The sequence below is a fragment of the Oncorhynchus mykiss genome, chromosome 30 (genome assembly GCF_057628025.1).
Source record: "Oncorhynchus mykiss isolate SJ-2025 chromosome 30, ASM5762802v1, whole genome shotgun sequence".
Lineage (NCBI taxonomy): Eukaryota > Metazoa > Chordata > Actinopteri > Salmoniformes > Salmonidae > Oncorhynchus > Oncorhynchus mykiss.
This window is the reverse complement of record NC_143051.1, coordinates 27,917,049-27,944,212: the sequence shown is the minus strand read 5'-3', so window position 1 is coordinate 27,944,212 and position 27,164 is coordinate 27,917,049. Positions and strand designations below refer to the sequence as shown.

Sequence of the window (27,164 nt, the reverse complement as noted above, 5' to 3'; positions counted from 1 at the left end):
ATACTTTCGGAGAACTTTACTAAAGAGTGTGTGTAGCCTCCATAAAAACTATAGTGTATACCTTTTTCATAAATCATTAAGTAGGCTAACAATCAGATCAATCAGATGTTTTTAGACGAAAGACATGTATAATTTAGACACTTTTAAGGCATTGTGTAATCCTAATAGGCGTGGTTAAATAGCACCGAATGGTAGTCAAATTTAAACTAAGTTTTATAAGAATGGACTACAGAACGGTAGGCTGAACTTACTGTTTCACGACATGTCTGCTACTGTTTGTATAATTTAAAACTCCAATTAGTTTCTGTTGCTGAATTTTCTGACTTTTCCCGAGATGTTCTAGCTTTGAGCTGTAGGCGTTTCCCTCATTGACACCTAGTTAACCCATGATGCACCTTTCTGTGTTGAACTGAACTCAATGGGTATCAGATCCTTTGGGACTCTCCATGCCATTTCTTTATGTAAGAGACCATCCATTTGGAACGTTGTTTTCTGACAAACAGATTACAGTCATCACGATTATGTAACCTCGGCAAAATGTTTTAATCCGGACTCACTGCAATCATCCCTTATTCTCAGAATGTCAACTGTTCATCATGATAATGATGGAATAAAATAAAAATACAAAAACACATATATAGGCCTATGTTCAATGTCTCAAAATAGAACAAGTACAATAGGATATACATAAATACACTAAGTGGTTGATGCCCCCTTTAAACCTGATTCTGTCTAGGACCATGCAGCCAAACTCAGATGTTGCCAAAGCAGGGAGCGACGATTTTGACGTAGAAGGAAGTGCTGCTCTAGCTTTCTGTTTGTGTGGCGGGGAGAGAGCAGTGGACGTAGGCTTTTTTGCACTTTCCGGTAAATTCACGCTCTTTCGATTTTTGCTGGAATTATATTTTTCAGACAAACGGGATTTGTTTTGTAAATGACAATCATGTGACGCACAGATTTATGCTGCTGTCCAGTTGTAACTACAAACCCATCCGGAAGACTGGGGATTTGAGTCGCTTCGATTAGACTGGGGACAACTGGAAAGCACATTTCGTGGGTTGACTATTTTAGTTTTCTTTACAAATCGCGAAAAATTCAGTAAATTGAAACTGTTATTGAATAATATTGCATTAATTTGATTGGTCGACCGACGAGCTAGATTTATCTGGCGGACTGTTGATGTTCTCAATTGTAGCCTAACATTCAACTTGTTACATTGTACATCTCATATAGTTACAGTAGTATGAAACAGAGGCGCCGCAACTCGGGATTTCTGCTAAGGTAGAACCTCTGGAGTCTACTGTAAACAGTTCAATAGAACATCATTGATGGACATAGTTATTTCTGCTTTACATCCGGTTTGAAAGAAGGAACTTTTTTTCTATGGCAGGAACACATAATTCTGTCCCCTTCATTGGTTATTGATCCAATAGTTGACTGTCAATAAGCATACGAAGGCACTGGTCTATTCCCATTCTCTGACTAGGCTGCACCACATTATTGAAAGGCAAGTGCAGCTCACTAGAACTTTGCGCAGCCCCTTTGGGACTTCCCATGATTTGCTGTGTGCCCTGGTAGACTAGATAACCGATAGAGAACATGGAAGATGAGATGTTTGAGCAGCTCATGTATGTCCTGAACCAACTGGTGGCATGGATCGCTGCGGGGGCTATGGTGTTTGGTGGAGTGGTGCCTTACATCCCCCAGTACAGGGACATCAGACGGACACAGAATGCAGAGGGATTCTCCACCTATGTCTGCCTAGTCCTACTGGTGGCCAACATTCTACGTATACTGTTCAGGTAAGTTTTGCCATAGGTGCAGTAATCTTGAGGTTTCAGGTTATTTAAATGTGCATTGATGCATGTGAAGGCTGTAGCCTAAGTGCATTTGAAGAACAAACAGACTTCAACTATTTGGCCCTTCAGATTTTACAGTGTTTGAAAATGATACTGCCTCTCACGGGAATCCTTGTATTGGTTTGCATAGCACAGTTTTTGTTTGGTTCCAACAGAAGCCTATTGTCTCCATGCAGAATAGTATTGCCACCCTGGAGCCTGTGCCCTGACTACTCCCTGTCTCCTCTTTCCAGGTTTGGGCGCTACTTTGAGACGCCACTCCTGTGGCAGAGCATTGTCATGATAGCCACCATGTTGATCATGCTCAACCTGTGTACCAACGTCCGCGTAGCCACCGAACTCCAGACTAAGCGACGTTCCTTCACAGGTCAGTATCCTCCTCCCTGGCCTGTCCCTACTCTTTATAGCTTTATAATCAGTTTATAACCTCTTGTTCACATCATGGTGTGAACTACTGATAGTGCTTGGTTGTATCACCAACCTCTGGAGTGTGTGTGTGTTACACATTCCTTAGTTGCCCAATTGTCCTTCCTCACAAAGGAACTCCTTCATGTTCATGATATACTTTACAGCTTAAACACACAGCTCAAATCTGACTGCACACCCACTCACAGAGATACACACCCAGCTAACCTCAAGGTGGTGCACAAATCTCCAAATCATTGTATGACAATCTAAACCAACCCAGTGCTATGGGGTGCATTCAGCAGGGCATAATGTTATGGAACGGTCAGATAGAAATGGGTTATGTTGATCAAACATGCCTCTCTGACATGTAGAATAATGAATCATGTTGGCTCTTCATGACATTTATGAGCTTCTGAGTGGCACAGCGGTCTAAGGCACTGCATCTCAGTGTCAGAGGCCTCACTACAGACCCTGGTTCGATTCCAGGCTGTATCACAACCGGCCGTGATTGGGTGACCCATAGGGCGGTGCTAAATTGTCCCAGCGTCGTTCGGGTTTGGGTTTGGCCGGGGTAGGCTGTCATTGTAAATAAGAATTTGTTATTAACTTACATGCCTAGTTAAATAAAGGTTAAATAAGTAAAACATTTTTATCTGCAACATTTGCCTACTGAATGTGGCCCTGTACTGTACAACTCTAGTTTGTCTTTGTAATTTCCATGCGAATAAAAGAGTCTGAAAAAAGGAGAACAATATCCCACACAGGAGCAGAGAGAGTGGCTAACTGCCCTTATTAATATACTTATCAGACAGCACTGACCACATGTTGTGTAATCACCAGCCCGAGAGGCTTGTAGGAAAACATAGAGCCAGTGACTTTGTCAGCGCCTACATAATCACACAGTGTCACAGAATACAGTAATAATCAGTGTGTCCTCGGTCCTTGCGCCTCCAGTCTGGCGTCAAACACGATCAACAGATATGAGAACAATCCATAATATTCACACTGATACGAAATTTAAGTGTTTTGACCACTAGTTGCACCACACTTTCCCAAAGAATCTTGCTGTTCAATGTGTAAATGTATGTATATAAACTCTAGTGCTTTGTGTTTTGAGTTGTCAATGTGTCTGCAACTTTGTGTGCTGCTATTTTGGCCAGGTCTCTCTTGTGAAAGAGATTATTAATCTCTAATTCAACCCACACCTTGCACAAACAGAACACTGGCAGAATCACATGTATTTAACAAAGTGAAACATGTAGCATGCTAAACATGAACTTTATTCATCCTAAATATTCCCATTGCAGTCATAACAGGATGTTGATCATCTGTTTACGGAACTAGAGTGGGCTGGCTGCTGAATCTGGTTCATAACTCCCTTCCTCAGCCTGTTGATTGACTGACCGACACCAGTTTCCTTGCCAACGGAATAATAGAACATTGAATGCTCAGTGCTGCCATCATGTTGCCTCAATTTAGAGTTTGGTAGCCAATCAAATTGACAGGATCAAGGTAGGCGGGTCAGATGATTTGAGAAAACCGGCTGTTTATGATTAGTCAAGCGTTGAGATTTCAACTCTGTCTGACGTAAAACAAATGTTGAAGTTTCAACTCTGGCCAAACGTTGAGGTCTCTACTCTGTACAACAGTTTAGGTTTCAACTCTGTCCGACCCAAACGTTGATGTTTCAACTATTTTAATTCCCACAGGGTAGTTATTGGGTTGTCCATTTGAAATCACTAACCTTATGTCAAAAATAAACTTCTCTTGACTTCAAACTGTGGGTCAGATCTGGTCTGTAGCACAAGAGAAACCAAGCTCTCTTTCTCTGTTCCCTCTTCTTATTTTGTGTCTGTAGCAACAGACAGTAAGGACGAGGAGATCAAAGTCCCTAAGAAGTTCTTTCTGGGTAGGTACTGTCTCTCTCGCTCTCTGCCTTCCTCCCTTCATCTCTCTCTCTTTCCTTACCGCATGGTCTTGTGTGGCTCTCCCTCTCGTATTGCTCCATTCACAGTGCTAACTGCCACTAACTCATCAGCATCATTATGCCTTAACCTGGCATGCCTTAACCTGGCATGCCTTAACCTGGCGTGGATCCTCCTACATCGCATGTGATCCTTCCTCGTTATATCTCCATTTGTGATTCCTAAAGAACCAATATAGTTGTTAAAGTGTTCGCATGGAAGTTCACAATGCGTGTTAGCTATAGTCAATAGCTTGAATTGTTTCAGTTTGTAAAAGGCTTTTTTTTTCTTAATATCTACTGATATTAGTTTACTATAGCATGCATCTACTGTATTGCAGTGATTGTGCATGGACATTTAATTTTGCTTCAGTTCTTTGAGTTGTCTGATTGTGATGACTATCATATTCTTACTCAGAAAATGAAAGTGCATGTATTCTAGACTCCTATATAATGATTAACCTTTGCATTAATACTTTTGATTTACTTGCTATGTTATTGACCTTGATAGACTTATTGCTCGGCTATGTTTTTTTTTTTTGGTTTGAAATGAACTATGCTCAGTGTTATTTTGTTAGCGCTACAGCAACAATTCTATTAAATGCTGCACGTGAAAGCTAATGTGGTCCTGTCTGGTAAAACAACGATGATGGCTTGGATTCACACCAGCTTGCTAAAGATGCACAGACAGCTCACAGATGTGACGGTGTGTGAGACTGTAGTCTTCCTAACTCTGTCCTGGCTATTCAACCTCTATCTTTTCCCTTTTGTTTCAACTCCCTCTTCTTGTTACTGTACGGAGCCCCTCACCCAGCCAGTTGACAGAGGCTGATGACCAGCAATCAATTGTACCTGTTTCATTGTGCTGAGAACTTTGTTTTTGTGAATCGCGTGTGATGCCCATCATAAGTATTTATTTACTAACAATGGATCTCAATGTTGTGGTTAGTTCTGGTTAACACTGCTGCTTTGTAGATGGGAAGGAGTTGCTATCCTCCATGTGGACAGTAGGTGGTGCTGGGAAATAACAAAGGCCTATAGTACTTCTAATGCTCTGTGTTGTATATTGTCCAGAGTCCTCACTGACAGTGATGTAGTTTACCTTCTCAGAACTGCCGTCCATCACACACTTTATTGGGTTCAATCGTCATCTCTTAAAAATCCATGCTTCATTCTGAGTAACATAATTCCAAAATCCCCATCAAAATCTGTTTGTTTAATTTGATTGTGCATTGTAGAATCCAATTATAGTTGTAGAGAAAGGCACAGACTGTTGAAGATATTCATTTCAGCAATCAAAGTGATTTTTTTTTGCCACCCTTTTATTCAGCCGCTGTGTTTGGAATTGAGTGTTGTGTGTTTGTGTCATTGGGAACTGGGAGTTGACTGGTGGAGTTGCTGCCAACTTCTTACAACTTATCAAATTGTTTCCACCCAGCGTGATGTTCTACAGCACAACTCCAGTGGTATGGTAAGCTGGCTTTCTTCTCATCAGAGTAGAAAAATCTTAATTCTGTCTTCAACTTACCTCATCAAAAGCTGGCATTTTGTGTCCCACATGTACGTTCACTGTTCTGGCCTGTACATGAAACAGTTGGTACTTGGCAGCGGAACCAGAGTTCAGTTGTCATGTTTCTTGGCATTCGAGCTGGAACCAGAGCCAGGGTGTGTTCTCCTCAGCCTCTTCCTGGCTTTGGGCAGCACAGGTCTGGATCTGGAGCTCTGCCTCCCTGGCTCTCTGGTTCTTTGTCTCCCAGACCCTATTCCTCTCCTCCCTGGCTCTGTCTCCCTCAGCCTCACTATTTGCCACTGCCTGTTCCATAGACATACACTATATATACAAAAGTATGTGGACACCCCTTAAAATGAGTTGATTCGGCTATTTCAGCCACACCTGTTGCTGACAGGTGTATAAAATTGAGCACACAGCCATGCAGTCTACATAGACAAACATTGGCAGTAGAATGGCCATACTGAAGAGCTCAGTAACTTTTTCAACGTGGCACCGTCATAGGATGCCATCTTTCCATCAAGTCAGTCAGAAGTCTGCCCTACTAGAGCTGCCCTTGGTCATCTGTAAGTGCTGTTATGGTGAAGTGTAAACATCTAGGAGCAACAACGACTCAGCAGAGAAGTGGTAGGCCACACAAGAGCACAGAACGGGAACCTCGAATGCAACAGTTTGGAGAAGGCCCTTCCCGGTTTCAGCATGACAATATGTACCTGTGCGCAAAGCAAGGTTCATACAGAAATGGTTTGTCGAGATCGGTGTGAAAGAACTTGACTGGCTTGCACAGAACCCAGACCTCAACCCAGTCGAACACCTTTGGGATGAATTGGAACGCCGACTGCGAGCCAGGCCTAATCGCCCAGCATCAGTACCCGGCCTCACTAATGCTCTTGTGGCTCAATGGAAGCAAGTCCCCGCAGCAATGTTCCAACATCTAGTGGGAAGCCTTCCCAGAAGAGTGGAGGCTGTTATAGCAGCAAAGGGGGGACCAGCTCCATATTAATGCCCATGATTTTGGAATGAGATGTTGGACGAACACTTTTGGCCATTTAGTGTATGTGTCTGTTGCTTTTGCATAGACATGGGTCTGTTCCTCTATTGATTCATCCAGGAGGAGATAAGAAGGAGAGGCATGTTGTAATCCACTATTGTTGGAAGGATGAAAGAGTACAGCTGGAGGTAAATAAATAAAACAGGGAAGGAAAGTGTATGTATGGGATGTAAAAGAAGGAATTCATCAACAAACTACTCTTTGGCGAACTCCCTAAAGGGCGGTTTGTCTGAATGTAGTTTGGGAGTAACAAATCGTTCTGACGTCTCCTTATCTTTGTTTGGGTTTCAGGCTTTGCTGTGGTTGGTTACAATGCAATATTTCAAAAATAATTTCACTTGCTTTCACTGAAGTTGTAAACATGAGTGTCAAACTGAGACAGACGAAACAACAATATTCTGACACGTTATCATCGGACTGTCACACGGACCTGTTGAACCAGTAGATTTCTGTATATTCCTGAGACTGTGTGTGTGTGTGTGTGTGTGTGTCCTGTGCTTGTACCGAACAGTTTAATGTTCTGTGATGTTCAGAGCTGGCTTCCCTCCCTGGCTTCCTTCTCTCTATGGCACCTCATCCTGGATCCATTATGACAGCAGGTTCCCAATCACTCTGGAGAAATAACCACGGAGTGCAGGTGCGTTAGGCTCCCTCCCTGTGAGTTCAAACAAAGAACGTTGAGCAGTATTTAGCAGTACCAGATATGTGAGGGGGGTTGGTTGTTAGGCCTGTACTGTTAAAGGGACAATCAGGGAGGATAGGGGAACTGGGCATTGGGAATAGTCTATATTCTTCTTTCGATGCTTATTAGTCATCACAGTCTCTCCTGTATGGCGTGAATCTGACCGGTTCCAACGAGTCAACTCCTACTCTCCTCACACTTCTACCTTTGAATTTTACCCCCAAAAAGCAGGTTATTTTTTCTGGACCATTTTTTATTTTAGGTGGCTTTTGTTTTCCCTGCATGATTATGGACTATGAATGACAACATGTAACTGTCAGACCTGACAGGCTAAATGACAGCTTCTAAACGAATGTTCTTAGGAGACCAACACATGCAAAGCAATATGACATGATTCCATCTCTCTCTCTCTCCCACACACACACACACACAGTGGCCCCATGTCAGATTTAACAGAGATATGAACTAGGAGAGGGGACGAGGGAAGCGATGGAACGAGAGTAGATGAGTAGATGAATAGCACAGAGGTGGCGAGGCACAGTGTGATGTAGCATGTAAACGTGCTGCTGTAAACACCCTGTAGCAACACTCTTCAACCATTACAATAAGCCGTGTGTGTGCCTCTTTGAGATATCCTCACCCCCCTCAAGGCATTGCTGTTATCAGTGAGGGCAAGACGGACTCCCCACACTCCGTGATTTAGCTGCAGACCGTAGACATGATAATCCATCATACACACCCTGACTTCCACACATACTCTCACATACACACATACACCCGTCTGCCATGCGTATTAGAAATGCCATCTAAATCTCAGATCCGGTGAACGTCAATATTTCAGTAAAATACATTCCATTGTAATTTAGAATGCACTTCAGAATTCAATCTCAGTAAGTCAGCAGGACACGTCAGGTAATGTGTCATACCTCTTCTTGTGGTTTCTCAAAAGGAAATGTGATTATGGAGAATGGTAGGAAACCCAACCAACCATGTTATTCTAGATGAGATGTATGAGTTTGCGCCCTCTTTTTATTTGATTCAGTTGAAGTGTGTTTGAGTCGCGAGGTTCACCAGTAGCTCCTGAAACTGTTTTTCCCCCATAATCCTTCTGACGCTCTCGTCCCATACTCTGTTCCACAGGCCTCCTCAGAGGAGCTTGATGTTCCAATGTGTCTTTTTAGATGAGTAGACTCTCATTTCAACGTGACCCTGTACAACGTAGAGGTTTGTGTAAAATCCTATTGAAGATGCTGCACAGCGTGTTTCCCCTCCACCTCTTCTCCCCCTCCTTTCAGTGGTGATTTAATTTCCTCCTTTTCTTCTTCTCTCCCCTAACGTCATTTAGAGCGGGGTCAGGCTCCGTGTATTGTTGTCTCAGTGAAGTTTTAAAGCGCATTACGTGCAGCTCAGTGGTGACTTCATTGATTTACCGCAGGGAAAGGGAATGAATCAATAAGAGTAACATTTTGACAGTTTAACGTAGCATAATCGTCAACATGCCAAAGGAGGAGGCATCCTCATCACTAACCTTCTTATTCATACACTGATCGCGTTCCGGTTGTCTTAGCTACTCCTATAGGTTAGAGATGACAGGTAGTAGCAGCACAATGTATTGTGGAAGTGCCAGTCTCCTAGCTGAGATGTTGTCAGATCACTAGAGATTGTATTGCAGGCCTGTAGTTGTCATGACTTCATATGGCTCCTTCTTCAGTAAACTTGAACTGCACTTGTTTTTGTTTATTTCCCTGTTGAAAAAAAACCATTCAACCTTTTAGGAAACATTTGGGAAGTCAGTGAGGCAGGAACATTAAGAGTAAATCATTCTGCATTTTCCAAATTAATTTTCCATGCAGCTATGCCTCCTTGTTTCCCGTCACATGCAATGCTTTTTATTGCAGCCTTCTCGAGCCAACGTATCATGATGGAGAAAGATCGACCTCGAAAAGGTAAGAACCGTCAGTCTGTCGGTGTTAGTATTGTGTCTTACTTTCTCTCCGCATGTCTGTCTGCCTCAGACTTTGACTGGAGCCACTTCTGGTCTTGGAGTCGTTTCGTGGACTACCTGCAGTGTGTGGTGGCGTTCACCCTGCTGGCGGCCTACGTCACCTACCTGCTGCTGGACTCGTCTGTGTTCGTAGAGAGCCTGGGCTTCCTGGCTGTCTTCACGGAGGCCATGCTGGGGACGCCGCAGCTCTACTGTAACTACCAGAACAAGAGTACTGAGGGGATGAGGTGAGGGCGTCACACATACACACGGAAGTCACCACAGTGGCCATTCAATTGTCTCCCCTTTCTCTCACTTGACATTCGCTGTCGTTCATCCCATCTCTTGCTTCCATACTACTCATAGCCCAGCTGCTGACCTTCAGTGGTTTATTATGAGACCTATGACTTCAAACTGTTTTTTTTCATTTGCACACCTGTGTATAAATTCATTCTAATTTATGGAACACTTAAATACTTGGATATGTAATTCAGACGCCTAACTGGTACTGACTTTAGTTCATTCAGTGAAAGGATTTTCTACTAGAAGTGAACGTGTTCTTTAGTTTATACACTACATGACCAAAGGTATGTGGACACATGTTCGTCGATCATCTTATTCCAAAAATCATGGGCATTAATATGGAGTTGGTCCCCCCTTTTGCTGCTATAACAGCCCCCACTCTTCTGGGAAGGCTTTCCACTAGATGTTGGAACATTGCTGCTATAACAGCCTCCACTCTTCTGGGAAGGCTTTCCACTAGATGTTGGAACATTGCTGCTATAACAGCCTCTACTCTTCTGGGAAGGCTTTCCACTAGATGTTGGAACATTGCTGCTATAACAGCCTCTACTCTTCTGGGAAGGCTTTCCACTATATGTTGGAACATTGCTGTGGCGCTTGATTCCATTCAGCCACGAACATTAGTGAGGTCCGGCACTGGTGTTAGGCGATTAGGCCTGGCTCGCAGTCGGTGTTCCCTTTTCATCCCAAAGTCGTTCAGTGGGGTTGAGGTCAGGGCTCTGTGCAGGCCAGTCAAGTTCTTCCACAAAGATCTCGACAAACCATTTCTGACAGGACCTCGCTTTGTACACAGGGGCATATTGTCATGCTGAAACAGGAAAAGGCCTTCCCCAAACGGTTGCCACAAAGTTGGAAGCACAGAATCGTCTAGGATGTCATTGTATGCGGTAGCGTTACAATTTCCCTTCACTGGAACTAAGGGGCCTAGCCTGGACCATAAAAACATCCCCAGACCATTATTCCTCCTCTGCCTAACTTTACAGTTGGCACTATGCATTCGGTCAGGTAGCGTTCTCCTGGCATCCGCCAAACCCAGATTCGTCCGTCGGACTACCAGATGGTGAAGCGTGATTCATCACTCCGGAGAACCCGTTTCCACTGCTCCAGAGTCCAATAGCAGCGAGCTTTACACCACTTCAGTCGACGCTTGGCATTGCGCATGGTCATCTTAGGCTTGTGTGGCTGCTCAGTCATGGAAAACCATTTCATAAAGCTCCCAACGAACAGTTGTTGTGCTGACATTGCTTCCAGAGGCAGTTTGGAGCTCGATAGTGAGTGTTGCAACCAAGGACAGAAGATTTTTTACATGCTTCAGCACTCGGCGTTCCCATTCTGTGAGCTTGTGTGGCCTACCACTTCGCGGCTGAGCCCTTGTTGCTCCTAGACATTTCCAGTTCGTGATAACAGCACTTACAGTTGACCAGGGCAGCTCTAGCAGGGCAGAAATTTGACTAACTGACTTGTTGGAAAAGTGGCATCCTATGACGGTGGCACGTTGAAAGTCACTGAGCTCTTCAGTAAGGCCAATGTTTGTCTATGGAGATTGCATGGCAGTGTGCTCGATTTTATACACCTGTCAGCAACGGGTGTGGCTGAAATTGACAAATCAACTAATTTGAAGGGGTGACCACATACCTTTTGTGAATATATAGTGTATTATTTAAACGGAGACCTTATTTTGAACAGGATGCCTCCTTAGATTGTCTTTTAATTTAACTTATTGCCTTTTTACTGCATTCTCCCTAGCGATTAAATCCTTAGGCAGGATTCGCACAGACAATTAAATGTATGTAGAACATGACGCTTCATTGTTAACGCTCCATTCTAATGCTGTTATTATGATGATGATGATTATATTATACCCATTTAGTGCCGTTGCTGTCATCGTCATGGAGTTTTAATTGAGGATCTTCAGTAGTGTTCCGAGTTCCTACTATTAGTCACGCAGTTGTGACCGAGTCATGACCAACACACACACACACACACACACACACACACACAGTGCCTTCAGAAACGGTTCACTTCCCTTTACTGGTTCCACATTTTGTGTTACAGCCTGAATTGAAAATGTGTTACATATATTTTCTTTCTCACCCTTCTACACACAACCCCCACAATGACAAAGTGAAAACATGTGTTTTGACATTTTTCCAAATGTATTGAAAATGAAGTCACATTTGCATTAGAGCTCACGCCCCTGAGTCAATACATGTTAGAATCACCTTTGGTAGGGATTACAGCTGTGTCTTTTTGGGTATGTCTCTAAGAGCTTTACACACCTGAATATAAATAGTCAAGTAGAGTACAGATACCCCCCAAAAAACACTTAAGTAGTACTCTGAAGTATTACTCTACTTTACACCACCGCTTTCCACTCTGTCATTTAGGTTAATATTGTGGAGGAACTACAATGTTTTAAAGTCACCGTTGGCCTCATGGTGAAATCCCTGAGCGGTTTCCTTCCTCTCTGGCAACTGAGTTAGGAGGGACGCCTGCGTCTTTGTGGTGACTGAGTTTATTAATACACCATCCAAAGTGTAATTAATAACTTCACCATGCTCAAAGGGATATTTTTTAACCATCTACCAGTAGGTACCCTTCTTTGCGAGACATTGGAAAACCTCCCTGGTATTTGGTTGAGTCTGTTTTGAAATTCACTTCGAATGAGGGACCTTACAGATTATTGTATGTGTGGGGTACAGAGATAAAATAGTCATTTAAAAATGATTTTAAACACTTATTGGGGACAGTCCATGCAATTTATTATGTAACTTGTTAAAAACTTATTAGGGCTGCAATCCCGTTACCGGGATCGATATGACAACAGCCAGTGAAAGTGCAGAGCGCCAAATTTAAACAACAGAAATCTCATAATTAAAATTCCTCAAACATACAGTGCCTTGCGAAAGTATTCGGCCCCCTTGAACTTTGCGACCTTTTGCCACATTTCAGGCTTCAAACATAAAGATATAAAACTGTATTTTTTTGTGAAGAATCAACAACAAGTGGGACACAATCATGAAGTGGAACGACATTTATTGGATATTTCAAACTTTTTTAACAAATCAAAAACGGAAAAATTGGGCGTGCAAAATTATTCAGCCCCTTTACTTTCAGTGCAGCAAACTCTCTCCAGAAGTTCAGTGAGGATCTCTGAATGATCCAATGTTGACCTAAATGACTAATGATGATAAATACAATCCACCTGTGTGTAATCAAGTCTCCGTATAAATGCACCTGCACTGTGATAGTCTCAGAGGTCCGTTAAAAGCGCAGAGAGCATCATGAAGAACAAGGAACACACCAGGCAGGTCCGAGATACTGTTGTGAAGAAGTTTAAAGCTGGATTTGGATACAAAAATATTTCCCAAGCTTTAAACATCCCAAGGAGCACTGTGTAAGCGATAATATTGAAATGGAAGGAGTATCAGACCACTGCAAATCTACCAAGACCTGGCCGTCCCTCTAAACTTTCAGCTCATACAAAGAGAAGACTGATCAGAGATGCAGCCAAGAGGCCCATGATCACTCTGGATGAACTGCAGAGATCTACAGCTGAGGTGGGAGACTCTGTCCATAGGACAACAATCAGTCATATATTGCACAAATCTGGCCTTTATGGAAGAGTGGCAAGAGGAAAGCCATTTCTTAAAGATATCCATAAAAAGTGTAGTTTAAAGTTTGCCACAAGCCACCTGGGAGACACACCAAACATGTGGAAGAAGGTGCTCTGGTCAGATGAAACCAAAATTGAACTTTTTGGCAACAATGCAAAACGTTATGTTTGGCGTAAAAGCAACACAGCTCATCACCCTGAACACACCATCCCCACTGTCAAACATGGTGGTGGCAGCATCATGGTTTGGGCCTGCTTTTCTTCAGCAGGGACATGGAAGATGGTTAAAATTGATGGGAAGATGGATGGAGCCAAATACAGGACCATTCTGGAAGAAAACCTGATGGAGTCTGCAAAAGACCTGAGACTGGGACGGAGATTTGTCTTCCAACAAGACAATGATCCAAAACATATAAAGCAAAATCTACAATGGAATGGTTAAAAAATAAACATATCCAGGTGTTAGAATGGCCAAGTCAAAGTCCAGACCTGAATCCAATCGAGAATCTGTGGAAAGAACTGAAAACTGCTGTTCACAAATGCTCTCCATCCAACCTCACTGAGCTCGAGCTGTTTTGCAAGGAGGAATGGGAAAACATTTCAGTCTCTCGATGTGCAAAACTGATAGGGACATACCCCAAGCGACTTACAGCTGTAATCGCAGCAAAAGCTGGCGCTACAAAGTATTAACTTATGGGGGCTGAATAATTTTGCACGCCCAATTTTTCAGTTTTTGATTTGTTAAAAAGGTTTGAAATATCCAATAAATGTCGTTCCACTTCATGATTGTGTCCCACTTGTTGATTCTTCACAAAAAAATACAGTTTTATATCTTTATGTTTGAAGCCTGAAATGTGGCAAAAGGTCGCAAAGTTCAAGGGGGCCGAATACTTTCGCAAGGCTATGTACATGTATCTCATACCATTTTAAAGGTAATCTTGTTGTTAATCCCACCAAAGTGTCCGATTTTCAAATAGGCTTTACAGCGAAAGCGCAACAAACAATTGTTAGGTCACCACCAAGTCACAGAAAAATTCAGGCATTTTTCCAGCCAAAGAGATTAGTCACAAAAAGCACAAATAGAGATAAAATTAATCACTAACCTTTGATGATCTTCATCAGATGACACTCATAGGACTTCATAGGACTTCATGTTACACAATACATATCTTTTGTTCAATAAAAGCATATTTATATAAAAAAATCTCAGTATACATTGGCTCATTACGTTCACTAGTTCCAAAAACATGAGGTGATATTGCAGAGAGCCACATCATTTTACAGAAATACTAATTATAAATGTCGATGAAAATACAATTGTTAGACATGGAAATATAGATACACTTCTCCTTAATGCAACCGCTGTGTCAGATTTCAAAAAAACTTTACGGAAAAAGTAAACCATGCAATAATCTGAGTACAGCTATCAGACAACAAAGCAGCCAAAAAGATATCCGCCATATTGGGTAGTCAACATTATTCATAAATAGCAATATCAATATTCCCTTACCTTTGAATATCTTCATCAGAATGCACTCCCAGGAATCCCAGTTCCACATTAAATGTTTGATTTAGTTCGATAATGTCCATCATTTATGTCCAAAGAGCTACTTTTGTTAGCACGTTTGGTAAACAAATCTAAAGTCATGAAGCGGGTTCCCTAGTTGCAGACGAAATGTCAAAAAGTTCCATTCCTGTCCGTAGGAACATGCCAAACGATGTATGGAATCAATCTTTAGGATGTTTTTAACATAAAACGTCAATAATGTTCCAACCGGAGAATTCCATTGTCTTCAGAAGTGCGATGGAACAGAGCTCCCTCTCAGCTCATGGCAGACCTTACTCATTCCCTTCTCATTCGGTCCCACTTCACAGTAGAATCCTCAAACAAGTTTCTAAACATGGTTGACATCTAGTGGAAGCCTTAGGAAGTGAAACATAACCAATATCCCACTGTGTATTCAATAGGGGCTGGGTTGAAAATCGACCAACTTCAGATTTCCCACTTCCTGTTTGGATTTCTTCTCGGCTTTTTGCCTGCCATATGAGTTCTGTTATACTCACAGACATCATTCAAACAGTTTTAGAAACTTCAGAGTGTTAATAATATGCATATAATAATATGCATATAATAATATGCATATATTAGCAACTGGGACTGAGGAGCAGGCCGTTTACTCTGGGCACATCTGGGCACCTTTCATCCAAGCTACTCAATACTGCCCCTGCAGCCATAAAGAAGTTAAGGACATTTTTACTTCTGAACTTATTTAGGCTTGCCATAACAAAGGGGTTAAATACTTATTCACTTAAGACATTTCATCTTTTCATTTTTAATTAATTAGTTAGTTTCCAAAAACATAATTCCACTTATTTGACACTATGGGGTATTGTGTGTAGGCCCGTAACACAACATCTCAATTTCATTAATTTTAAATTCAGGCTGTAATAAAACAAAATATGGAAAATGTCAAGGGGTGTGAATACTTTCTGTACACACACAACACAACACAATGTAAGTAGTCTCTGAATGATCATGCAACAGACTAAAAATAGAAGGATTGAGAAGCTCATTATCATATTGATTATCAAAGACTCATAATGAAAAAATATGCCTTCATATAATAATGAATGTGTTAAGCCAAACCCCAGAACATGCCATTGCCATGCCAGTCAGGTCCAGAGATGGTTAATGGCAACAGATCTGCATCCCAAATTGCACCCTATTCCCTACATTCAGTGCATTCGGAAAGTATTCAGACCCTTTGACTTTGTCCACATTTTGTTAAGTTACAGCCTTATTTTAAAATGGATTAAATAAAATATAAAATCCTCATCAATCTATGCATACTACCCCATGATGACAAAGCAAAAACAGGTTTTTAGAAAAACAGATACCTTATTTACATAAGTATTCAGACCCTTTGCTATGAAACTCAAATTTGAGCTCAGGTGCATCCTGTTTCCATTGATCATTGAGATGTTTCTACAACTTGATTGGAGTCCACCTGTGAGAGGATTGTTTTGAGGCACAGATCTAGGGAAGGGTACCAAAAAATGTCTGTAGCATTGAAGGTCCCCAAGAACACAGTAGCCTCCATTCTTAAATGGAAGAAGTTTGAAACCACCAAGACTCTTCCTAGAGCTGGCTACCTAGCCAAACTCAGCAATCGGGGGAGAAGGGCCTTGGCCAGGTAGGTCACCAAGAACACGATGGTCGCTCTGACAGAGTTCCTCTGTGGAGATGGGAGAACCTTCCAGAAGGACAACCATCTCTGCAGCACTCCACCAATCAGGCCTTTATGGTAGAGTGGCTAGACTGAAGCCATTCCTCAGTAAAAGGCACATTACAGCCCACTTGGAGTTTGCCAAAAGGCACCTAAAGGACTCTTAGACCATGAGAAACAAGATTATCTGGTCTGATGAAACCAAGATTGAACTCTTTGGCATGAATGCCAAGCGTCACATCTGGAGGAAACCTGGCACCACGGTGAAGCATGGTGGTGGAAGCATCATGCTGTGGGGATATTTTTCAGCGGCAGGGACTGGGAGACTAGTCAGGATCAAGGGAAATATGAATGTAGCAAAGTACAGAGAGATCCTTGATGAAAACCTGCTCTAGAGTCCTTCCAACAGGACAACGACCCTAAGCACAGCCAAGACAATGCAGGAGTGGCTTCGGGACAAGTCTCTGAATGCCCTTGAGTGGCCCAGCCAGAGCCCGGACTTGAACCCCATCTTACATCTCTGGAGAGAACTGAAAATAGCTGTGCAGCAACGCTCCCCATCCAACATGACAGAGCTTGAAAGAATCTGCAGAGAAAAATGGGAGACACTCCCCCAATACAGGTGTGCCAAGCTTGTAGCGTCATACCCAAGAAGACTCAAGGCTGTAATCACTGCCAAATGTGCTTAAACAAAGTACTGAGTAAAGGGTCTGAATACTTATGTAATATTTCCTTTTATTTTTAACACATTTGCTAAAATTCTTAAAAACCTGTTTTTGCTTTGTGTGTGTAGATTATGTAATTGTTTGACATTTTTGAATAAGGCTGTAATGTAACAAAATGTGGAACAAGTCAAGGGGTCTGAATACTTTCCGAATGCACTATAGTGCATTACTTTTGATCAGGGCCTATTAGTGAAAGGGTGCCATTTGGGACACTTGGTGCTAATTTTTTTATTTTTTTATTTCACCTTTATTTAACCAGGTAGGCCAGTTGAGAACAAGTTCTAATTTACCACTGCGACCTGGCCAAGACAAAGCAAAGCAGTGCAACCAAAAACAACACAGAGTTACATGTGTGATAAACAAAAGTACAGTCAATAACACAACAGAAAAATCTATATACAGTGTGTGCAAATGGAGTAAGGAGGTAAGGCAATAAATTGGCCATAGTACCGAAGTAATTACAATTTAGCATTAACACTGGAGGGATGGATGTGCAGATGATGATGTAGAAGTACTGGTGTGCAAAACAGCAAATCATAACAATATGGGGATGAGGCAGGTAGTTGGATGGGCTATTTACAGATGGACTATGTACAGCTGCAGCGATCGGTAAGCTGCTCAGATAGCTGATGCTTAAATTTAGTGAGGGAGATATAAGTCTCCAACTTCAGCGATTTTTGCAATTCATTCCAGTCATTGGCAGCAGAGAACTGGAAGGAAAGGCGGCCAAATGGGGTGTTGGCTTTGGGAATGACCAGTGAGAGATACCTGCTGGAGCGCGTGCTACGGGTGGGTGCTGAGATAAGTAGGAGCTTTACCTAGCAAAGACTTATAGATGACCTGGAGCCAGTGGGTCTGGCGACGAATATGTTGCGAGGGCCAGCCGACGAGAGCATACAGGTTGCAGTGGTGGGTGGTATATGGGGCTTTGGTGACAAAACAGATGGCACTGTGATAGACTGCATCCAGTTTGCTGTGTAGAGTGTTGGAGGCTATTTTGTAAATGACATCGCCGAAGTCAAGGATCGGTAAGATACCCTCGTAAAACGGACTATGTCATCAGCCTGCTGAAGGCATGCGTTTGCTTTTCCATCACTTCCTGTTTATATTGACCTGTCAGAGCCAGGCGCAAGACCCCTCTAGCAGACAGTTACCAAACAGAACATTACTACAACACAAAGAGGAGTGTGACTGGGGGCTGTGGGTGACACAACATGTTTACTCTAATGTTGGGTGGGGGAGGAGAGGATGGGGGAAGCTTGTATACAGGAAGTGTATTCTGATCTGTCTTGTCATGGTTTGATGGGAAATGATTTCCAAAGTGGATGTAAATGTAGTCCTCCTGTTCTATAGTTACAGTACAGCTCCAAATCACACATTTACTTCAAGGATGTCAAGTCAACCTCAGTAAAGAACAGATCTCTCTCTCTGTCTCTGTCTCTGTCTCTCTCTAATGTAGCTCCATGGTCAAAACAAGATACATTGTCAAACATAGCTCTATGGTCAAAGACAATTCATTTGAATTTGAGGCTTAATTATAGGGCTGTTTGAAGTTGAAAGCTTACGAAACACACATTATGTAATCCTGCTGAATTTACTGTGAATATTTCCTGGTGTGGTGATTTTGCGTGGGGTTGGTTTGCCCAGTGGTTTTGGAGATGGATGTACTTAGTTATTGTGGTCTTCCCTCCTATCCTTTCTGTGTGTGGCTTCCCCCCTATTAGCCTCTCTGTGTGCAGAATTAATGGCACTTTGGTCTAGGTGTGCTGGCATGATGTCAGGTCTCCAGCCGTGTGTGGGCGTGCGTCTGTGTGTGTAGCAGGGCAGCAATGAACATAAACCGACAGGAGCAGTCAAACTAATGACTGGGGTGGGAGGCGGGGGAGGTTAGCTAGGCGGGGGATACCTGGGGTGCTGGCTTTGATGTCTGGGCCCCTGGCCTGAGATAAAGGTAATGGAACATGGAGAGACAGGCTCTGCAGACCGCCTACTGACTGACTGTCCTTATAAGTCCTCTCTGTGTGAGCTGTTTCACATGGACAGATAACACGCTCAGAGGGAGTGCCTTATTTAGCCTGCCATCTAACTGTTGTTTGACCATTAAATTCAGTCAGTATACAAGTCTGTCTCTGCATTCACAACACTGCATCACTACCTTGTCAGACAAGTCTATGACAACTTGCCCACCCACCTGGGCTGTGGAGCTGCTGATTACCTGATGAAATGCAGAGGGTCTTCCATCCTCCACCACCACCGATGCATACAGGCTTTTTTTTTACCTCTCAGTTAGTCTTCTGTAAGTGGCTGGGGACTTTTAGAATCATCTCCCAGGCATGTTCTGACCCCATCCCTGACCTCCCAGCATTCTCTGAGGCTGCGTCCCAAATGGCACCCTATTCCCTATAGAGATGGGCCTTGGTCAAAAGTAGTGCAGTATAAGGGGCCATTGGAGACGCAGACTGAGTTCTCAGGAGGGCTGATCAAATCCTCAATCCTGCTCTCACGTCATTACACAAAGAGCTGGCCCAAACTCTACGTCAGCACTCCGAGAGAAAGAAAGAAATGTTTCTCCTCTTCTCCAGAATTAACAAGCTTCCTACCTTGGATGGATTTGGAGGGAGAGGGGGAGGATGGAGGGAGAGAAAGATGCAAGGAGGGAGGTAGTATGAGTAGATGCATGGGAAGGTTATTAAAAAGGGTGTTACAAATGAAATGAGTAAAGGGGTGTGAGGTGAAGGTGGAGACATGAATAATATAGAAGGTTTGACAGGTCTCACCCCTTCCTCTTTCCTCCCCTCATCCTGTGGGGGCCAAAGTTGAAGTCGGAAGTTTACATACACTGAAGTTGGAGTCATTAAAACTCGTTTTTCAACCACTCCACACATTTCTTGTTAACAAACTATAGTTTGGGCAAGCCGGTTAGGACATCTACTTTGTGCATGACACAAGTAATTTTTCCAACAATTGTTTACAGACAGATTAGTTCACTCATAATTCAATTCCAGTGGGTCAGAAGTTTGTATACACTAAGTTTACTGTGCCTTTAAACAGCTTGGAAAATTCCCGAAAATGATGTCATGTCTTTAGAAGCTTCTGATAGGTTAATTGACAGCATTTCAGTCAATTGGAGGTGTGCCTATGGATGTATTTCAGGGCCTACCTTCTAACTCGGTGCCTCTTTGCTTGACATCATGGTAAACTCAAAAACAATCAGCCAAGACCACAGAAAAAAATTGTAGACCTCCACAAGTCTGGTTCATCCTTGGGAGCAATTTCCAAATGCCTGAAGGTACCACGTTCATCTGTACAAACAGTAGTGCGCAAGTACAAACACCACGCAGCCATCATACCGCTCAGGAAGGAGACGCGTTATGTCTCCTAGAAATGAACGTACTTTGGTGCGAAAAGTGCAAATCAATCCCAGAACAACAGCAAAGGTCCTTGTGAAGATGCTGGAGGAAACAGGTACAAAAGTATCTATATCCACAGTAAAACAAGTCTTATATCAACATAACCTGAAAGGCCGCTCAGCAAGGAAGAAGCCACTGCTCCAAAGCCACCATAAAAAAGCCAGACTAAGGTTTGCAACTGCACATGGGGACAAAGATCGTACTTTATGGAGAAATGCCCTCTGGTCTGATGAAACAAAAATAGAACTGTTTGGCCATAATGACCATCGTTGTGTTTGGAGAAAAAATGGGGAGGCTTGCAAGCCAAAGAACACCATCCCAAAGGACAACAAAGTCAAGGTATTGGAGTGACCATCACAAAGCCCTGACCTCCATCCCATAGAAAATATGTGGGCAGAACTGAAAAAGCGTGGGCGAGCCAGGAGGCCTACAAACCTGACTATGACCTCCTGACCTTACACCAGCTCTGTCAGGAGGAATGGGCGGAATCAGGAGGAATCACCCAACCTATTGTGGGAAGCTTGTGGAAGGCCACCCGAAACGTTTATCCCAAGTTAAACAATTTTAAAGGCAATGCTACCAAATACTAATTGAGTGTATGTAAACTTCTGACTCACTGGGAATGTGATGAAAGAATTAAAAGCTGAAATAAATTATTTTCTCTACTATTATTCTGACATTTCACATTCTTAAAATAAAGTGGTGATCCTAACTGACCTTAGATAGGAAATTTATACGAGGATTAAATGTCAGGAATTGTGAAAAACTGAGTTTAATGTATTTGGCTAAGGTGTATGTAAACTTCCAACTTCCACTTTACCTAGCAGACAGCCTGAGACAGGGTGAACCTGTACCCTGTAATCAGCCTGAAGACAATTACCTCTGCCTAGTGGCTTCAGCTAGACGGTAGTCTTCGTACTTTGAAGCCACCATTTGTAGCCTCAATGCAGTAAATCTTCATCAGTTCACTTGTATGGATCATTGAACATTGAACACCAATATCATTGATACAGGGTCAGACAAATGACATAGGGAGAGTGGTACCATATTAGAGGCATTGGCAGTGTAGTCAATACTTGACAGTACTGTATGGTTATGAACCAATCGTAACGTCACGGATGCAGTATAATATTCATAGGATATGTGTTGTATTTATCATGGATTAGTTTATTGGGCCTACTACTGCATACCATATGACATCAGTGTATTTGCTTAGTGCAAAAACCCATTCCCTGAAACACCTAGAAAATCTTGTCTGAATAATTATTTGGAATTTTCAACGTACACCGCAACCATACAAAGCCCTATACAGGGGCTACATAGAGAAACTCAGCCACGAGCTGCCCAGTGACGTGAGCCTAGCAGGCGAGTTATATGCCTTTTTATGCCTGCTTTGAGGCAAGCAACATTGAAGCATGCGTGAGAGCACCAGCTGTTCCGGACGACTGTGTGATCACGCTCTCCGTAACCGATGTGAGCAAGACCTTTTTTAAACGGGTCAACATTTCACAAAGATTACCAGGATGTGAACTCAGAGCATGCGTGAACCGACTGGTGTCTTCACTGACATTTTCAACCTCTCCCTGGCCGAGTCTGTAATACATGTACAAATTACCTCAACTAACCTGTACCCCCGCACATTCACTAGGTACTGTTACCTAGCCTCGTTATTGTTATTTTATAGTGTTACTTTTTATTTTATTTTAAACTTTTATTTTATTTAGTAAATATTTTCTTTACTTTATTTCTTGAACCACATTGTCGGTTAAGGGCTTGTTATTCGGCGCATGTGACAAATAAAATGTGAATGATTTGACAGGTCTTCCCTTGACACCAATTAGATGAGGCATCTCCCCCACCCCCACCCTCACACTTTAAATGTGTTTATATTCAGATTAGCGTTCTGTCCTTTGACTAACCTGTGTCGTTTACACGTGAATGGAAAGTGCTGACATGTCAGGATTGGCTCTGGCACTCGGAGCAGAGGTCCCTACTCCAAAATGTCACGACACGAGGCAGGTAGTGTGAAGAACAGCAGATAGAGGATGCCTCTTCGTTCAGAAGGGAGTGTTGTTGTGGGAATGTTGTTGTGGTAGGCGATTTATTGTAAACACTTCTGAATGCTGTTTGCTAACTGTGTTTGTGCCTCAGTCCTTCCTTTGTCAGCGTTTACCTTCCGTCCTTGGCTTCAGTACAAAGCCTGGGGAGAAAAACAAAGAGTCCCAAAGATGAGAGGGAGGTTGGAGGAGAGGGATAGCAGTAGCTGGGGAGACTGTTTGTCTGTTGTGATTTATCCATAATCACCAACACTGTCAAGACTTTTCTTTCTCATTATAAAAACTAACTTGGATGTTTTAGAAACATGGAGCGGAGATCCTGGGAGCCTAGCATGCCAAGAAACCTAGCATATACCCATTTATAATAAGCAATGCTGTTTTCTCCATCTAAGAAGTTGAGGGCTTTCAAAGCTCGGTTTTTGTACAGTAGACAACATACCTAGAGACCTCCTGCTGTACTGCCCTTCTACTGTTACTGTTAGTGGGTTACTTCCCTATTGGCTCATTATAGTTCACAATGCTGCAGAGTAACACAGAGAGGGGCCACAGCCTAAAGTAGGGCTCTCCAACACTGTTCCTAGAGAGCTACTGTCCTGTAGGTTTTCGCTCCAACCCTAATCTAGCACACCGGATTCTAACCACAGAGTTGTTCTAAAAGCTGCTGCTGAACAACAGAACTATAGTTGTTTATTTACTCTGACTTCCTGAGAAGTCGGCCTAAGCACCTCCCTGAGAGAGGATAAAGGAGGGAGAAGATCTGCTGCAGAGAGCAGACGGGTGAACTCACCGCACCGTGCGTCTGAATTTTCAGACGTGTTCAGGTGTGTCACCAGCCTTGTCCCAATACCTGTACTTGCGTTCTAAATAGTAGGCTTTTTGGCATTGCAAAAATATAACTTTTTATAGTGTGAAATTTGTTGTATCCTTTAAATGCCAGAATATCATACTTGTTTAGACTTTTCATCTAGTATTTACTGCACTCTATGGAGGAAGAGAAACATATTTTCAGACCCACGTGTGTTTTGACAACAGCTGATAAGAGGACAGGCTGTAACAAAAGGAAGAGATGGCGGGAAACGACGCAATTGTGCATTAGGTGACGAATTCTTAGTATGGGTGAGCCTAGTATATTGATTTGTTGCTTACTGCATGCATTTATACTAAACAGTACATAATACATAGTACGTAGTATGATTTAGTACACAGTATGTCGTTTTAGTAAGTAGTAGGCAAGACAGATTTTGGACATAACCACTGTCTCTAGCTCTGCTAACATTGAAATGTATATCTTCCCCCCCTCTCTTCTTTCTTTCTCCCTGCAGTATAAAAATGGTGATGATGTGGACGAGTGGGGACACCTTTAAGACGGGTTACTTCCTGCTGACCGAGGCTCCTGTCCAGTTCTGGACCTGTGGTCTGCTGCAGGTGGGAGTGGACATTGCCATTCTATTCCAGGTCTACTACTACAGCCGCTACCCGCAGAAACCCGTCTCACACACCGTGTCACACACAACCAGCACCAAGGCACTCTGAGACCCCCTAACACACACACACACACATCGTTACCATTCGGTCATGAGCACACAAACTAGTTAGTTACTTTGCCTGAAGAATTTTGCTGAATGACACTTGTTACATTTCTTTTCAAAATGGATAGGACCTCCAGTCATATGTATGTATTTGTATGTTGTGCAAATGGTAATACAAGTATATTCCTAAGAATATATCCCTATATATGAATATACCTGAGCATACACACAGAATCTTATGCACATGCATCAATCTACATTACCAGTCATATGCACTGTGTATGGACGGACACTCAAGGAAGTGTGGACCAGCTTTCCTGTCCATAGATCTGATGATTGTTGCATGGAAAAACCTTAAGACTTTCACAAAGGGCTGGTTACTCAGCCAGTGATCACAATGTACAACCGATCATCAGAGTAACTAACAGACACCTTACTGAATGTACAATGGAATTATTATTTGGGGGGGAAATTAGATTCTACATTTGAATTAGATAGCTCTTTGTTCTAAGTTCTCCACGGGTCTGGTCTGTCTGATCACTTAGGCCTCTTCTGGTCTGGTTGGAAGACCTCCGACTGCTGCTGCTGCTTGTTGGAAAATTCACAAGATTAATTCAACTGGAAGCAACAGCAGTTTTACCAAAAATGAAAAAGGCTATCTGGGCCAGAGGCCTGGTTCCTGGAAGCCCATCACGTTTCCTTCAGATGACTCTGAGGTAAAGCTTAAGGACTCAGTGGTTCAGCGGACCACTGTGTTGCTGGTATTACGGACAGTAAGGGAGTCAGTGGAGAGAGGGAGGTAGGACATTGTGTGAAACAAATATTATGTTTATGTTACTGTTTTCATTTAAAGGAGTAGCAGCCATGTTTGTAGGCCAGGGAACTGGAAGGACTTTCTATGTTCTGCGTTTTTTATGGTTAATGAAAACTACAACAACGCATCGGGAAGGACATCAAGTACAACGCTCCTGTCTTTATACCTGATTCTAACATGTATCCTTTCTCCTGTCCACATTCTGATGGTGCCTGAATTTTCAGACAGGTGTAGACAATTTAAAGACACATATGTGTACCATGTGTAGACATATTTCTGGAAATATGGGCACAATCAGAATGTGGACAAGATCAGGACAAAGGTTGCATGTTAGCGCCAGGTATAAACAAGGCTTCTGAGGACCTAGTGACCGTCTGTTTGCTGATCTATGAACAACTCAACTCATCTCCCTGCTACTCTCAGCCTCAAGCACCCCTAGAAACCTTTTATTTGTTTAAATAGGACCTTTTGAGTTTTATATGAATATTTCTTTCTTCAGCTTTCTTCGAATGTTTTAGATGTGTGCTTTTGGTGGAGACAAATCTTATCCTGCCGAGGGCTGGTGTGGGTGCAGGGTTTTGTTCTTGCCAAGTAGTAGGCATGTCCAGACTCAACCTCTTGGAGTGTTTGACCACATGGTAAGTTGAATCTCTCTGGGTGTAACCAAGACGATACCAGCACTACAGCTGTTATATTCACTTCTGAACTGCTTGCTAAAACGTAGTTGGTGGTTGCGTCCAAAATGGCGTCCTATTCCCTGTTTATTACACTACTTTTGACCAAGTAGTGCACTCTATAGGGAATAGGGTGCCATTTCAGACGCAGGTATATTTTTTTACGCTGGATACTCTGGGAAACGTTATTTTAATCACTGGCGATGCGGGATATTTGTTTTGTTATGCTATCCATCTTTTTCTAATCCTGAAACGCCTGTATAATCACAAACCTTGTTCACTTGCCCTTTATCAAGCTCGTTTTTTATAATGATGAGGAGGACGGTGACGCATGTCAAATGGTGACCGTTGTTGTCATTGAATGAAGAAGTTGTGCACCTAGTAAACTCTGGTTGTGTAGCATCAACCGGGCCAAAATTACTCACTGTTTCTGATGTGAAGTTGTATTCTTTTGGTGGTTCAGTTTGTTGTTCATGGGTAAAACTGCAAAACTATTCCTCTGTTCATGTAGATGCTGATCAAACAATGCCAATCCTTGTGATTATTTTTTTTTTTTTTTACATAGATTGAATCCTGACCTAAAACTAAGTTGCGTTATCAAACACTGGACTGGACTGCCGACAATGTCCCTTTTTTAAAGGCAATTTACACCTAAACCCGGCTTTCGCAGTGTCCATACCATGAATTCTGTCTCCGCGAACTCAGGGGAAATTGACTTTAAAAAGTGCATTGTCGGCTGTCCAGTGCACTGCTCTGTAAGGCGCCTTGGACTGAATCACAGCCTCAGTTTATGTACCCCCAATTTTCTTTCATAGTTATCATTTGTGTTATACATTTTTTGGCCATTTTTATATTTGATGACCTTTTTATTACCACATTGTCTTTTGTTGTGTTTCTACACAGTACATCACCACATTTCTTTCCATGGAATGGCCAGTTCTTTCTATAGAATTGCCAGTTCATTGTCAATAGACAATTTAAATCAACCTCTGTCTGATATGCTGTTACTTGTTGCCAGTATTCATGAAATCTCTGTGGCACTGTCATTAAAGGCCAAAATGAGAACTTGTATTCTACTGTGCTTTGTGTAAATTCATTATGCTAGTGATGTTTGTGTGAAGGGTGTAAGTTACACCAGAACACCCAGGGTGCATCTGAAATAGCACCCTATTCCCTAAATGGTACACTCATTTGGACTAGAGCCCTGGAAAAAGGTAGTGTGCAATACGGGGAAGCATTTCTGATGCAGGCCTGTTGCACCTGTCCTGATAATACTATTCCATCAGCAGTGGAGACCTGGTTAGCATCATCTGTCAGAGGAACCACTGGATCACCAACCACAGTCCATGTTT

The 27,164-nt window shown here is 42.6% G+C and overlaps 1 protein-coding gene across 2 annotated transcripts; it reads left to right on the top strand.

Moving 5' to 3' along the window:
- The first annotated feature begins 764 nt into the window (after positions 1-764).
- Positions 765-26,877, top strand: slc66a2 (solute carrier family 66 member 2). 2 transcript variants are annotated; one of them, XM_021560319.3, is made up of 5 exons: positions 780-1,802; positions 2,093-2,226; positions 4,126-4,176; positions 9,489-9,705; positions 24,118-26,877. In XM_021560319.3, the coding sequence occupies exons 1-5, from the start codon at positions 1,600-1,602 to the stop codon at positions 24,326-24,328; spliced, it is 816 nt and encodes a 271-aa protein (XP_021415994.1). In that variant the 5' UTR covers positions 780-1,599; the 3' UTR covers positions 24,329-26,877. The 2 variants fall into 2 exon arrangements, with proteins under 2 accessions (XP_021415995.1, XP_021415994.1); XM_021560320.3 differs by lacking the exon at positions 4,126-4,176 and having other exon boundaries at positions 765-1,802.
- Positions 26,878-27,164: the final 287 nt, after the last annotated feature.

Bases quoted from the DNA above. Each gene is read 5' to 3' on its own strand.
- slc66a2 (XM_021560319.3), top strand. From the start codon at position 1,600: ATGGAAGATGAGATGTTTGAGCAGCTCATGTATGTCCTGAACCAACTG. The intron at 1,803-2,092 runs GTAAGTTTTGCC...TCCTCTTTCCAG, and splicing joins ATTCTACGTATACTGTTCAG to GTTTGGGCGCTACTTTGAGA. The intron at 9,706-24,117 runs GTGAGGGCGTCA...TTCTCCCTGCAG, and splicing joins AAGAGTACTGAGGGGATGAG to TATAAAAATGGTGATGATGT.